The following is a 14,477-nucleotide window of genomic DNA, read 5'->3' as shown; positions in this document are numbered from 1 at the left end:
CCTATGTGAATCAATATGCTATTTACTATACTTGCTACCTGCAATAACTGTACTCGTGTTTGTCTTTGTCTGTATTGTTTGTGTGTGGTTTTACTGGAGTTTCGGAGGATTGGAGGAAGGCGGTAATTAGGGCTTAAGTTAGAAAGGAAATTAGAAATAAGAACCTTAGATCACCTACCCTATTTATGGTCTTCAATTTATAAACATTAAAATTTAAATCTGAGTGTCGAAGTTCTAGAATTGCCTCTAACTTTTTAGAGACCTTATATATTATGTATGTGGACATCATTACCATGCTGAGAACCCCTGGTTCTCATCCCATACAAATGTTGTTATTTTTATGTGCAGGTCGAAAGGAACCTCGCTAGGTGTCTGGAGTTCCTATCACAACAGAGTTGGGATATTTCTTTTGGGTGTTTTATGTATAGATTTCTCCTTTGTGCCGGTTACACTGATGTACCTCTTAGAGGCTTTTTATGGAGAACTAGGATTTTTTTTTGAGTATTTTTGTAACACCCTACCATACAGAGTCTTATGCTTAAGTCATAATTCAGAGATGGCAAGGTATTACGACCTCTAAAACCAAAATTTAGTACATTTAGTAGTATGAATAATTGATTATAACTAGGAGCCTTTATAGAAAAAGGGGTAAACAAAAACCGTAACTCGAAAGCGCAACACTCCGATCGATAACGTAACGAACAGGGATAAGCTAACGCGAGATCATATATATACAAAGGAGTGTCAAAAACAGGAATATCAAGACTCAAAATCCGGCTGCGAAGATAACCGGCCTGAGCATAGCAATATATACATATGATAAAATAAGGGAAACCCCAAAGGAAACCCAAAGGGACACAAATACAGAAAACCTATTCTCCAAAAATCACCTCTAGACGGAGTCATCACAGTTTGTATTATTTAATGGAGATAAAAGTATCTAAACAAGATATATAAACCAAAACAGAGCCCCGAGAACAAAGATCTTCGCTAATCCAGAAGTCTCCAGCATGCCTCAACGAGAAGCCTCGCGTCCTGCATCTGAAAACCACAAAATCCGCATGGGTGAGAACCAGAGGTCCTCAGCATGGTAATGGCTTCCACATATATAATACATAATAATAGAGGAAAGCCGAAGGCAATCCTAGAACTTCCTCTAGATAAAATCAAAGCTTATAAACAAACTAAACCATAAGTGGCAACTGTCTAAAGATTCTTCAGTCTAACTAATACTTCCCTTTCCAATTCCTTCAGACCTCCCAACCACCAGCAGGAGTATAATATAGCAAACACAGTTATATCAGACAAGAGATTTACAAATAGGAACAGATAAGGCATTTAGACAATTAGCAAGTAATATGCAGTCAAATAGGCAATCTCAAACAATTCATGTAGTATGCTTATGATGCATGCCTGTCCCTAGTGGCTGATGATATTATCTGTCGGTTATAGAGCAACCCGACAAGTCCTGGTAGCTAACCATTGGACTGTCCCTCTGTCGTGCATCCCCAACTCGAGTTATACTCATCATAAACTTGATCATAATCATGATCCATATCCATCACCCTTACTGGTGAATATTTATCCATCACCATCACTGGTGAATATTTATGGGGGCGAGCTCATCCAGGCCTTTCACAGTGCCCGGCCCACTTACGACATTGGGTTAACAGAGCTTCGAGTCTCAACCTGGAGCACATGGTGGCTAGCCATTGCTACTACCCAGGGAAACCCTCATCTCCAATGGTGGAAGTGCAAACATTCACAATTCATTCAACAGCATATATGCATTTATACTTAGCCATAATCATGGCTCCGCCGTAACACGGCAATAATCTAGCCATCCGGCTCACGGTTAAATCCATAACCGGCCAATTCATTAACAATTACGGCCCCTCGGCCCATGGCATAACAAGCACTTCCGCCGCCATTCTCCGCATCTCACATAATCATCTTTGATCCCCAATGATCATTCATTTTTCCCTTGCTTCACTCGCAAGTTACCACATTCACTAGCTCCTTATCTCATAGCTAGGCATATCATAATGATTCAAGACATAAGTGGTGAGATCGGAGGCTTAGAAGTATGAAATTTGGCCTTTAAAACTCAAAAATCAACTTTGGGATGAAAACAGGGCCACGCGTACGCGCACTCCACGCGCACGCGTGGATGGCCTTAAAAACTCATCGACGTGCAAGCGTCATACGCGCGAACGCGTGGGTTGAAAATTAGCCAAACGACGCGCACGCGTCAGCCACGCATACGCGCGAATACATTGTGCCCCAGGCACAAAACTGGCACAACTCTGGCACAACTCTCTGGAAAATGGTTGGGCATTCGATGCAGCGCATCGACGCGCCCGCGCACACCACGCGCACGCGTGGATGTTGCTTTCTCGAAGAACGGCGCGTACGCGCCAAGTGCGCCTACGCGTGAGGGGTCATTCTGCTAAAAATTTTCTAAGTTAAAAGCTGCAGAAATCACAGATTCAACCCCCAATCTTTCGACGGTCATAACTCTCTCTTTTTAAATCATTTTCACCCGTTCTTCGAACGGCATGGACATCCTGGATCCAATTTCATTTCTAAATAGATTTGGCACAAATCAAAGATCCGTAGTCCAAGTTATGTCCCGTCAAAGTATGCCCAAAAACCATATTTTCATTCAACCACAAAGTGCCATTTTCAAAATAAGCCACTTTCAACTCTTTTCAAAATCAATCAAAACATGCCAATTTCAACCCTTTTCTTTGAAATCATTCAAAATGTACCAAAATCAATATCAAGCCATCCTCAACTCACACATTGACATTTTACTAAAATTTCCAAAACCACATCCATCCATTTTAACACTTTTCAATCAAATGGCTAAAGGACACACACAATATCATGTCATACATCCTCATCCCAATTTCCAATAATTCCATTTCCAATCAACCATCATTATACATAATCATCATCATACTCACCATTAACATGGTACCACCCATCAATTCAACCTCAATCATTCATCAAGCATATATCACAACATGCATTTTCCCATATATCACACAATCAAGGCATCAATATTCATAATCACATATATGATCACATCATATATCTCAATCATTCAACAGCATCATCAATTCAATGCCTATCTTAGGGCCTCTAGCCTAGGTATTTCCTACCACATTACATATTAGATACGGGAAACCGAAACCATACCTTAGCCGATTTCCCAAGCTCAACCGGAGCACTTTCAAACCACTTGTCCACAAGATCTCAAGGTATCAACACCTCCAAGAACAGATTTTATCACACAAAACCCTCTTCCAAGCTTTCCAAAATCACCAATCAAGCTCCAATATTCACATATACACAACCTAAGCCACAATCATCATACCCATACACAACATCTCAATACCCAAACATCATAGAACAATAAATCACGCTAGGGTTGAGAATCTTACCACACCCAAGGTCTAAGGAGACAAGATTAACTTTCTCCTTCAAGAGAGTTGGGTCCTATAACATCAAAGAACCCAAAATCTCAACATTTTTGCTCATGAAACTCGAAATCAAGGGCTGGAATTTCGAACAGTAAAACGTGGCTTACCTCAAGATTAATTGTATGGGTTTTGTAGAGCTCTCTGCAGTGAACGCGTGGCCGCAAACGGAGCGGCAATCGGAGCTCTAGATCAAAAGTTATGGTGGTTTGAAGATCAACCAAGGGAGAGAACTTGAGAGAGTGTTCTTTCCCCCTCCATATTAGTTTTCAGCGTGTTTGAGTGTGTTGTGAGGAGAGAGAGTGCTGAAAACTAGGGTTTTGGTTTAGTTATGTTGGGCCAAGGGCCCACTTTGGGTCCGGTTGGACCGGTTTGGCCCGTTCGATCCAATCTTGGTCCGATTTCTATAAAATTAGTATCGAAATTCTCGTCTCAATTTCCTCTATCATATTAAGCCATAAAAATAACATTTTTGACTTTCTAGAATAAATTTTCATTTATGGGTTAATTAGCTGTTAATTAACCGGGTCTTACATTCTACCCACCTAATTGGGAATTTTGCCCACAAAATTCAAATTCAATTACCTGAGAATAAATGCGGATAATCCGTTCGCATCTCCGACTCAAGTTCCCAAGTGTGTTCCTCAACACCGCCTCGACTCTAAGCCACTTTGACTAATGAAACCTCTTTTCCACGCAACCGTTTGATACTAGTATCATCAATTCTGACTGGAGCCACTGGAAGCGTCAAATCTTCTCTTAACTGAACCGATTCAGGTTCTAACACATGGCTAGCATCAGGAGTGTACTTCTGAAGCTGCGACACGTGAAATACGTCGTGCAGGTCCGAAAGATGAGGTGGTAGAGCCATCCGATACGCCACCGGCCCAATCCTCTCTAGGATCTGAAATGGACCAATGTATCGAGGATTCAACTTCTTTGCTTTAATCGCTCTATCTACTCCTGTGGTCGGAGTAACCTTAAGGAAAACATGATCTCCTTCTTCAAATTCCAAGGGCTTCCGCCTCTGATCGGCATAACTCTTTTGGCGACTCTGCGCCGTAAGCATCCTATCTCAGATTTTCTTCACTTGTTCAGTGGTCTCAGCTATCATCTCCAGCCCCAACAAGCCTTTCTCTCCAGCTTCATACCAACATAGCGGAGATTGACATTTCCTCCCATACAATGCCTCATACGGAGCCATTCCGATGCTCGCATGGTAACTATTATTGTATGCAAACTCCACTAATGGCATATATCGATCCCAACTCGCTGGTTGATCCAAAACACAAGCTCTCAACATATCCTCTAGTGTTTGGATCGTCCTCTCGGATTGACCATCTGTTTGAGGATGGTAAGCTGTACTCAAGCTTAATCGGGTTCCAAAAGCTTTCTGAAATGCACCCCAGAACCTCGAAGTGAAACGAGGATCTCTATTAGAGATTATAGTAGCAGGTACACCATGGAGTCTCACAATCTCCTTTATGTATAACCGAGCTAGCTCCTCAAGGGTGTAAGTCATCCGAACGGGTAAAAAGTGAGCTGACTTCGTCAGTCGGTCCACGATCACCCAGATAGCATCAAAACCAGTCCTAGTCCTTGGCAATCCCGACACAAAGTCCATTGCAATACTTTCCCACTTCCATTGCGGAACTTCTAAGGATTGCAACATCCCGGAAGGTCTTTGATGTTCAATCTTTACCTTTTGACAAGTTAAGCACTTTGAAACATATTCCGCCACATCATTCTTCATACCCGGCCACCAAAACATCCCCTTTAAATCATGGTACATCTTAGTACTTCTCGGGTGAATGGAGAATCCGCTTTAGTGTGCCTCCTTTAAGATATCTTGCCTTAAAGTGCCAACATCCGGCACAATGATCCTACCCTTGAATCTCCATAACCCGTCTTTTTCTTCCGACACTCTCCACTGTTTTCCTTGCTCGATAGCCGGTAACACCTTCCATAACGCTTCATCGTTTTCATGAGCCTTTAGGAGTTCGAACTTAAAGTCACTTGAGATTTCTAATTGGCTCAAACACAAGGTTCCAGATACTTCTCGAACACCAATTTTTAGACTCTTGAATCCCTTGAGCAACTTTTCCTCTTGAAGCATCATCCAAGCCGTATATAATGACTTCCGACTTAACGCATCCGCCACTACATTCGCCTTTCCCGGATGGTAATTCAACTCAAAGTCGTAGTCCTTCAATAATTCCATCCACCTCCTTTGCCTCATATTAAGCTCTTTCTGATCAAAGAGGTATTTCAAGCTCTTGTGATTGGAGAAGACTTGGAACTTAACCCCATAGAGATAATGCCTCCACACCTTCAAAGCAAACACGACCGCAGCGAGTTCCAGATCGTGCGTAAGGTAACTAACTTCATGAGTTCTTAACTGTCGTGAGGCATACGCCACCACATTATGATGCTGCATCAGCATGCACCCTAGGCCCTTTAACGACGCATCACAGTACACCTCAAAAGGCTCATTCGGCTCAGGTAACACTAACACAGGTGCAGTGGTCAACTTTTTCTTCAATGTCTGAAAGCTCTCCTCGCACTCAGGAGTCCAAACAAACGGAGTGTCTTTGTGAGTTAACTTTGTCAACGGCAAAGCTAATTGCGAAAAGCCTTTGATAAACCTTCGGTAATAGCCAGCTAAACCCAGAAAACTCCTTATCTCAGTTACTGTGGTTGGTTGCTTCCAACCCATCACAGCTTCTACCTTAGTTGGATCTATGGCTATTCCCTTCTTACTCACCACGTGACCCAAAAACTTCACCTCATCCTTCCAAAACTCACACTTAGACAGTTTCGCATAGAGTTTCTTCTCCTTTAAAATCTGCAACATGGTCCTCAAGTGTTCTGCATGCTCTTCTTCAGTCTTGGAGTAAATCAGTATGTCGTCAATGAAGACAACAACGAATTTATCCAGAAACGGACGGAATACTCTATTCATGTAATCCATGAATACTGCAGGAGCGTTCGTCAACCCAAAGGACATTACAGTGTACTCGTAATGACCATAACGAGTCCTGAAAGCGGTCTTAGGGATATCCTCACCCCTCACCCTTATCTGGTGATAACTGGATCGCAAATCGATCTTGGAGAAAACCCCAGCTCCTTGTAATTGATCCATGAGATCATCAATCCTCGGCAATGGGTACTTATTCTTTATGGTGACCTTGTTCAACTGCCTGTAATCCACACAGAGTCGCATACTTCCATCTTTCTTCTTTACCAGTAACACTGGAGCACCCCACGGGGAAACACTTGGTCGGATAAAGTTCTTACCCAACAATTCCTCTAACTGAGACTTTAGCTCGGCCATCTCTAATGGTGACATTCTATAAGGAGCATTTGAGATTGGTCCCGTCCCAGGCACCAATTCAATAGCAAACTCGACCTCTCGGTTAGGTGGAAATTCCTCAATATCATCGGGAAACACTTCTGGAAACTCACACACTACCAGAATCTGATCCAACCTTTGATCATCACCCGAAACACCCGCGGTTAACAACAGGATACCCTGACATTCGATTCCAGAATAGTTCACCATCATCGAATTCAAGTAATAATTATTCACCACAACCGGCCCTTCTGTATCCTCCGGCATAAAGTACACCGACTTGGTAGAACAATCAAGCAGGACATGGTTTTCGGATAACCAGTTCAATCCCAAGATAAGATCAAGACCGATCATCGGTAAGCAGATTAAATTATGGACAAAATCACGCTGCTTGAACCTAAACGAAACTTTCGGGCATCCTAGCCTAGTTACCATGGCTTCATGGGTAGCATTATACACTTTTAAGTCATAACCTAAGGTTACGATCTTCAATCCTAATTCATGGGCTTTCTCAAATGAAATAAATGAATGCGATGCTCCCGAATCAAATAAAGCATTTAAAGTTTGACCAGCCATTTCACAGTTACCTCGAATGAGTGTCTCGGATCCCTCTGTACCCACAGCTGAGGTGGTGAACACCCGACCAGTCTGTTGTGCTTTCCCAGCACCTTGCTTTTGCTTCTCTGGACAACTTGCGGCTTTATGCCCCACCTTTCCACAATTGTAGCACAAACCCCATCCGGCCTTGCATGGTACTCCCGGATGGTGACTCCCACACCTAGTACAAGCTTGATCATTCTGAGGCTGCTTCCCAAACCTTTTCCCTTGGGAGTAGTTGTTGTTGGGCCTCCTAAAAGAACCTCCCCTCTTGAAGGGCGGACCTCTAGGTGCAAAGCTCTTTCCTCGGTTTTGTGGAAATGATCCCTTGTGATTTCCTTTCTCAGTGGCTGCCCTCTTCACACACTCTTCAGCAACCCTACACTTGTTCACCAATTCGGAGAAAGTCCTAATCTCCATTGGCCCCACCGAACCGAAAATATCACTCCGGAGTCCTCCTTTGTACTTAACACACTTCCTTTCCTCATATTCCACCGGAGTCCCTTGACACATACGAGAGAATCTGAACAACTCCTCAAACTTGTCAGTATACTCAGATACGGACATAGTACCCTGCTTCAGCTGCAACAATTCAAGCTCCTTGGCCGTCCTAGCAGAAGTCGGAAAGTACTTCTTATAGAACTCCTCTTGGAAGACATCCCAGGTGATATAGTCATCACCCTGCTGCAGGAGGCATCGGATACCCTGCCACCAATGTGACGCTTCACCAGTGAGCAAATAGGTAGCGAACTCAACACGCTGTCCTTCAGGCACCACCTGCGCTTGTAGTGCTCGCTCCATAGCCTGAAACCACGTATCGGCTTCAGTCGGGCTAGTAGTTCCCTTGAACTTCGGTGGATTAACCTTCAAAAAGTTCGCCAGTGTCATCGGGCATTGAACTCCACCTCCGTCATTACCATGGTTATTCATCTGTTGACCAAGAGCCTCAGCAGTGGCTTGCATAGCAGCAGCCATATTCTCCAACGCAGTCATAAAGTTCACCGGGTCATTCGGGTTAGTCTCCGGCGCACGAGCATTAGTACGACCTCTCCCACGACCTCTACCGCGTACACGAGGCGCCATCTGGTCCCTATACACACCAAACAATCGATATTAAGTTGATCAGTCTCAATATCGGAAGTCTAGTGCTTCAAAGTCCCAAATGCATGCTCATGAACGTTTATGCCAATTATATCAAGTAGATATATTAGTAGCACATAACACACACACAGAGAATGCACAGAAGCATAGTCAGTCCATTCCTCAGGCTCTACAGGAACGAACTGCTCTGATACCATAATGTAACACCCTACCATACAGAGTCTTATGCTTAAGTCATAATTCAGAGATGGCAAGGTATTACGACCTCTAAAACCAAAATTTAGTACATTTAGTAGTATGAATAATTGATTATAACTAGGAGCCTTTATAGAAAAAGGGGTAAACAAAAACCATAACTCGAAAGCGCAACACTCCGATCGATAACGTAACGAACAGGGATAAGCTAACGCGAGATCATATATATACAAAGGAGTGTCAAAAATAGGAATATCAAGACTCAAAATCCGGCTGCGAAGATAACCGGCCTGAGCATAGCAATATATACATATGATAAAATAAGGGAAACCCCAAAGGAAACCCAAAGGGACACAAATACAGAAAACCTATTCTCCAAAAATCACCTCTAGAAGGAGTCATCACAGTTTGTATTATTTAATGGAGATAAAAGTATCTAAACAAGATATATAAACCAAAACAGAGCCCCGAGAACAAAGATCTTCGCTAATCCAGAAGTCTCCAGCATGCCTCAACGAGAAGCCTCGCGTCCTGCATCTGAAAACCACAAAATCCGCATGGGTGAGAACCAGAGGTCCTCAGCATGGTAACGGCTTCCACATATATAATACATAATAATAGAGGAAAGCCGAAGGCAATCCTAGAACTTCCTCCAGATAAAATCAAAGCTTATAAACAAGCTAAACCATAAGTGGCAACTGTCTAAAGATTCTTCAGTCTAACTAATACTTCCCTTTCCAATTCCTTCAAACCTCCCAACCACCAGCAGGAGTATAATATAGCAAACACAGTTATATCAGACAAGAGATTTACAAATAGGAACAGATAAGGCATTTAGACAATTAGCAAGTAATATGCAGTCAAATAGGCAATCTCAAACAATTCATGTAGTATGCTTATGATGCATGCCTGTCCCTAGTGGCTGATGATATCATCTGTCGGTTATAGAGCCAACCCGACAAGTCCTGGTAGCTAACCATTGGACTGTCCCTCTGTCGTGCATCCCCAACTCGAGTTATACTCATCATAAACTTGATCATAATCATGATCCATATTACTGGTGAATATTTATCCATCACCATCACTGGTGAATATTTATGGGGGCGAGCTCATCCGGGCCTTTCACAGTGCCCGGCCACACTTACGACATTGGGTTAACAGAGCTTCGAGTCTCAACCTGGAGCACATGGTGGCTAGCCATTGCTACTACCCAGGGAAACCCTCATCTCCAATGGTGGAAGTGCAAACATTCACAATTCATTCAACAGCATATATGCATTTATACTTAGCCATAATCATGGCTCCGCCGTAACACGGCAATAATCTAGCCATCCGGCTCACGGTTAAATCCAAAACCGGCCAATTCATTAACAATTACGGCCCCTCGGCCCATGGTAACAAGCACTTCCGCCGCCATTCTCCGCATCTCACATAATCATCTTTGATCCTCAATGATCATTCATTTTTCCCTTGCTTCACTCGCAAGTTACCACATTCACTAGCTCCTTATCTCATAGCTAGGCATATCATAATGATTCAAGACATAAGTGGTGAGATCGGAGGCTTAGAAGTATGAAATTTGGCCTTTAAAACTCAAAAATCAACTTTGGGATGAAAACAGGGCCACGCGTACGCGCACTCCACGCGCACGCGTGGATGGCCTTAAAAACTCATCGACGCGCAAGTGTCATACGCGCGAACGCGTGGGTTGAAAATTAGCCAAACGACGCGCACGCGTCAGCCACGCATACGCGCGAATACATTGTGCCCCAGGCACAAAACTGGCACAACTCTGGCACAACTCTCTGGAAAATGGTTGGGCATTCGATGCAGCACATCGACGCGCCCGCGCACACCACGCGCACGCGTGGATGTTGCTTTCTCGAAGAACGGCGCGTACGCGCCAAGTGCGCCTACGCGCGAGGGGTCATTCTGCTAAAAATTTTCTAAGTTAAAAGCTGCAGAATTCACAGATTCAACCCCCAATCTTCCGACGCTCATAACTCTCTCATTTTAAATCATTTTCACCCGTTCTTCAAACGGCATGGACATCCCGGATCCAATTTCATTTCTAAACAGATTTGGCACAAATCAAAGATCCGTAGTCCAAGTTATGTCCCATCAAAGTATGCCCAAAAACCATATTTTCATTCAAAACCACAAAGTGCCATTTTCAAAATAAGCCACTTTCAACTCTTTTCAAAATCAATCAAAACATGCCAATTTCAACCCTTTTCTTTGAAATCATTCAAAATGTACCAAAATCAATATCAAGCCATCCTCAACTCACACATTGAAATTTTACTAAAATTTCCAAAACCACATCCAACCATTTTAACACTTCTCAATCAAATGGCTAAAGGACACACACAATATCATGTCATACATCCTTCCTCATCCCAATTTCCAATAATTCCATTTCCAATCAACCATCATTATACATAATCATCATCATACTCACCATTAACATGGTACCACCCATCAATTCAACCTCAATCATTCATCAAGCATATATCACAACATGCATTTTCCCATATATCACACAATCAAGGGATCAATATTCATAATCACATATATGATCACATCATATATCTCAATCATTCAACAACATCATCAATTCAATGCCTATCTTAGGGCCTCTAGCCTAGGTATTTCCTACCACATTACATATTAGATACGGGAAACCAAAACCATACCTTAGCCGATTTCCCAAGCTCAACCGGAGCACTTTCAAACCACTTGTCCACAAGATCTCAAGGTATCAACACCTCCAAGAACAGATTTTATCACACAAAACCCTCTTCCAAGCTTTCCAAAATCACCAATCAAGCTCCAATATTCACATATACACAACCTAAGCCACAATCATCATACCCATACACAACATCTCAATACCCAAACATCATAGAACAATAAATCACGCTAGGGTTGAGAATCTTACCACACCCAAGGTCTAAGGAGACAAGATTAACCTTCTCCTTCAAGAGAGTTGGGTCCTATAACATCAAAGAACCCAAAATCTCAACATTTTTGCTCATGAAACTCGAAATCAAGGGCTGGAATTTCAAACAGTAAAACGTGGCTTACCTCAAGATTAATTGTATGGGTTTTGTAGAGCTCTCCGGGGTAAACGCGTGGCCGCAAATGGAGCGGCAATCGGAGCTCTAGATCAAAAGTTATGGTGGTTTGAAGATCAACCAAGGGAGAGAACTTGAGAGAGTGTTCTTCCCCCCTCCATATTAGTTTTCAGCGTGTTTGAGTGTGTTGTGAGGAGAGAGAGTGCTGAAAACTAGGGTTTTGGTTTAGTTATGTTGGGCCAAGGGCCCACTTTGGGTCCGGTTGGACCGGTTTGGCCCGTTCGGTCCAATCTTAGTCCGATTTCTATAAAATTAGTATCGAAATTCTCGTCTCAATTTCCTCTATCATATTAAGCCATAAAAATAACATTTTTGACTTTCTAGAATAAATTCTCATTTATGGGTTAATTAGCTGTTAATTAACCGGGTCTTACAATTTTGGGACTTGGATTGTATATGTATGTATATGATATTCTCCGGCCAACCTTAACTTCGCCGGTTGAGCCCGGAGCTTGAATATTTTGTATCATTTGACACTCCTTTCTTATATTGCGTATGTGTATCTTTACTTTTCTTCATATGCAAGTAAACATTATCTTGAGCGTTACGCTTTTATTTTCACGATTTTGCTTTAACCAACTTTCAAGGCTCCTCGAATATTATACTTTTTCAACTATATTATGTATGTATATTTTATTTTAAATGTTGTAGTACCACACCAACTCTGTTTTATGGCTTAAGCGTAAAGTTCTGTGTGGTAGGGTGTTACATCAATCATTTAATTAATGTTGACAAAATAAAATCATAGTGTTTTCCAAACTAATAACTTTATAAATAGTTGAAATTTTTTGGGGGAAAGGGGCGAAGATATTTAAACTCTATCATCGTGAATTTAAATTATCACTAAAATTTAATTATATCTTATTTGCGCATTGAAAATTTTTTAATTTTAATCCTAGTCATACCCTAATATTTCCTACCCGACTCTATTCAGCCTTACCTGCAACAAAATAAAAATTTTCAATCAAACAGAATATGTAATCAATCCATATTTCATATATATTAATAAAATAAAAAATACAAAATTAAATTCATATTAAAATTAAAAGCAACAAAATATAAAAAAATTTATGTTAAAATTATAAAAAAAAGGATGTGTGAGTTTAATCTCTACTAACTTCATTATACGGGTAGTAATATAATTTTTAACAATATACAAGTAATATATTTTTTAACAATATACCTGATCCTGCCTGCAGTTTAATTCACTATGTTCTCAACTTTATCAGAATGAATTGGGTTGGATTGAATATCCATTTATAGAGCTAGTATTGCTAGTCCTATGCCAAAATGGCCAAAGTGGGTTCGATAATAATACAAGATTTTAGCTAAATTATACCATAATAAAAACACATATTAAACTAACCATTAGTAAAAATTATTAATTTGTTTTCTTTAATAAATAAACAATAAATATATTAGAAATTTAAATTAACTTTTCTAATTGAAAATTCTAAAATGTGCCCTGATGGCACATGCTAGTTTACCCATAAAAAGTGCAGGATTTAAATTTTGTTGATAATTAATTGTGATTAATTTATGCAGTAATAATTGAAATCTTTTGATGTAGTATCTTTAGTAGGAGCCTCATTCATGATAATATAACAAATAATAATTAAGATTTAGGGATAATTAATCCTTAAATTTGTCCATAAAAAATAATTTATTTTTTAAATTGGTCTTTAAAAAATTTTAATAATCATATTGATCTTTTTGTCAGTTAGATAATGACGATAATGTTAAGAGTCTCGTGACACGATGACATAACAGATTAACATTGTAAACTCCAGATAATTAGTAAATAATTAACTAATAAATTAATTATTAATCAACGAAATTAAAAAATTAAATTTATAGTTTAATAAAGTAGAAATAATTAAAATGAGTTTTAACACGAATTTTAAAAAACTTAGCTCAAGATTAAACCGAACAGACCGAACCGAACCCAAACTAGGCCCAAGAACCCAAGGCCCACCCTATAAACAGGCAGTGAGCTTCTTTTCCCTATTTCACTTGTGCAAACACATTGAGGAAAGGGAATTAACGCTAAAACCCTAACCCTTGTCACCGAAAATTCAATCGTCCATAACTTTCAATTCGGAACTCCGATTGACAAGCCGTTAACGACAACGTCTTTGTCTCAAAATTCTTTTCAATTCTATCTAAACAAAGTGGTAAGAAATTATAATTTTTCTCCCAGTTCTCCCTCTTCTCAATTTCGTAATTTTAGGATTTGGATATTGAGAAATTGAATGATTTTGATTGTTTAGGTGAACTCTAGCAGCGGATAATCACTAGATTTTATCCAATAGATCTGTGGGTAAGGTAAGGAACAATTGAACCCTTGTGAAATATTGAATTAGTGAGCCTTATGATGATTATAGTGATATTGTGTGAATTAGATTGTGTTCTTGTTGATTTGGAGTTTAATTAGGCGGTTTGAAAGAAAATCCGGCTGATTAAGTTTGAGGAATTGACGTTTGGAAGCTTGGAGCTTGTGAAAAGAGAGGTTTTTGAGGAATTCTGAGCTTAGAGAGTAATCGGCTAAGGTATGGTTTTTGTTTCTCGTAGTTAATGTTTAATATCACGTGAAAACTTAGACTAGAAGAC

The 14,477-nt window shown here is 40.6% G+C and overlaps 1 protein-coding gene across 1 annotated transcript; it reads right to left on the bottom strand.

The window, feature by feature from the left end:
• Positions 1–1,015: 1,015 nt before the first annotated feature.
• LOC148581828 (uncharacterized) lies at positions 1,016–8,517 on the bottom strand. Its single transcript, XM_088494746.1, has 2 exons — positions 7,425–8,517; positions 1,016–1,041 (listed from the first exon to the last, which is right to left on the bottom strand). The coding sequence occupies exons 1-2, from the start codon at positions 8,515–8,517 to the stop codon at positions 1,016–1,018; spliced, it is 1,119 nt and encodes a 372-aa protein (XP_088350872.1).
• Positions 8,518–14,477: the final 5,960 nt, after the last annotated feature.

This window comes from Arachis ipaensis, chromosome B10, assembly GCF_059453495.1.
Source record: "Arachis ipaensis isolate K30076 ecotype BB chromosome B10, ASM5945349v1, whole genome shotgun sequence".
Classification (NCBI taxonomy): domain Eukaryota; kingdom Viridiplantae; phylum Streptophyta; class Magnoliopsida; order Fabales; family Fabaceae; genus Arachis; species Arachis ipaensis.
This window is presented reverse-complemented; position numbering and strand designations above follow the sequence as displayed.

What these genes read in the sequence shown, in the direction of transcription:
- LOC148581828 (XM_088494746.1), bottom strand. Translation starts at nt 8,517, where the DNA reads ATGGCGCCTCGTGTACGCGGTAGAGGTCGTGGGAGAGGTCGTACTAAT. An exon ending in ATCCGAGACACTCATTCGAG is followed by an intron (nt 1,042 to 7,424) that starts GTAACTGTGAAA and finishes TGTGGTTTTCAG; the next exon opens with ATGCAGGACGCGAGGCTTCT.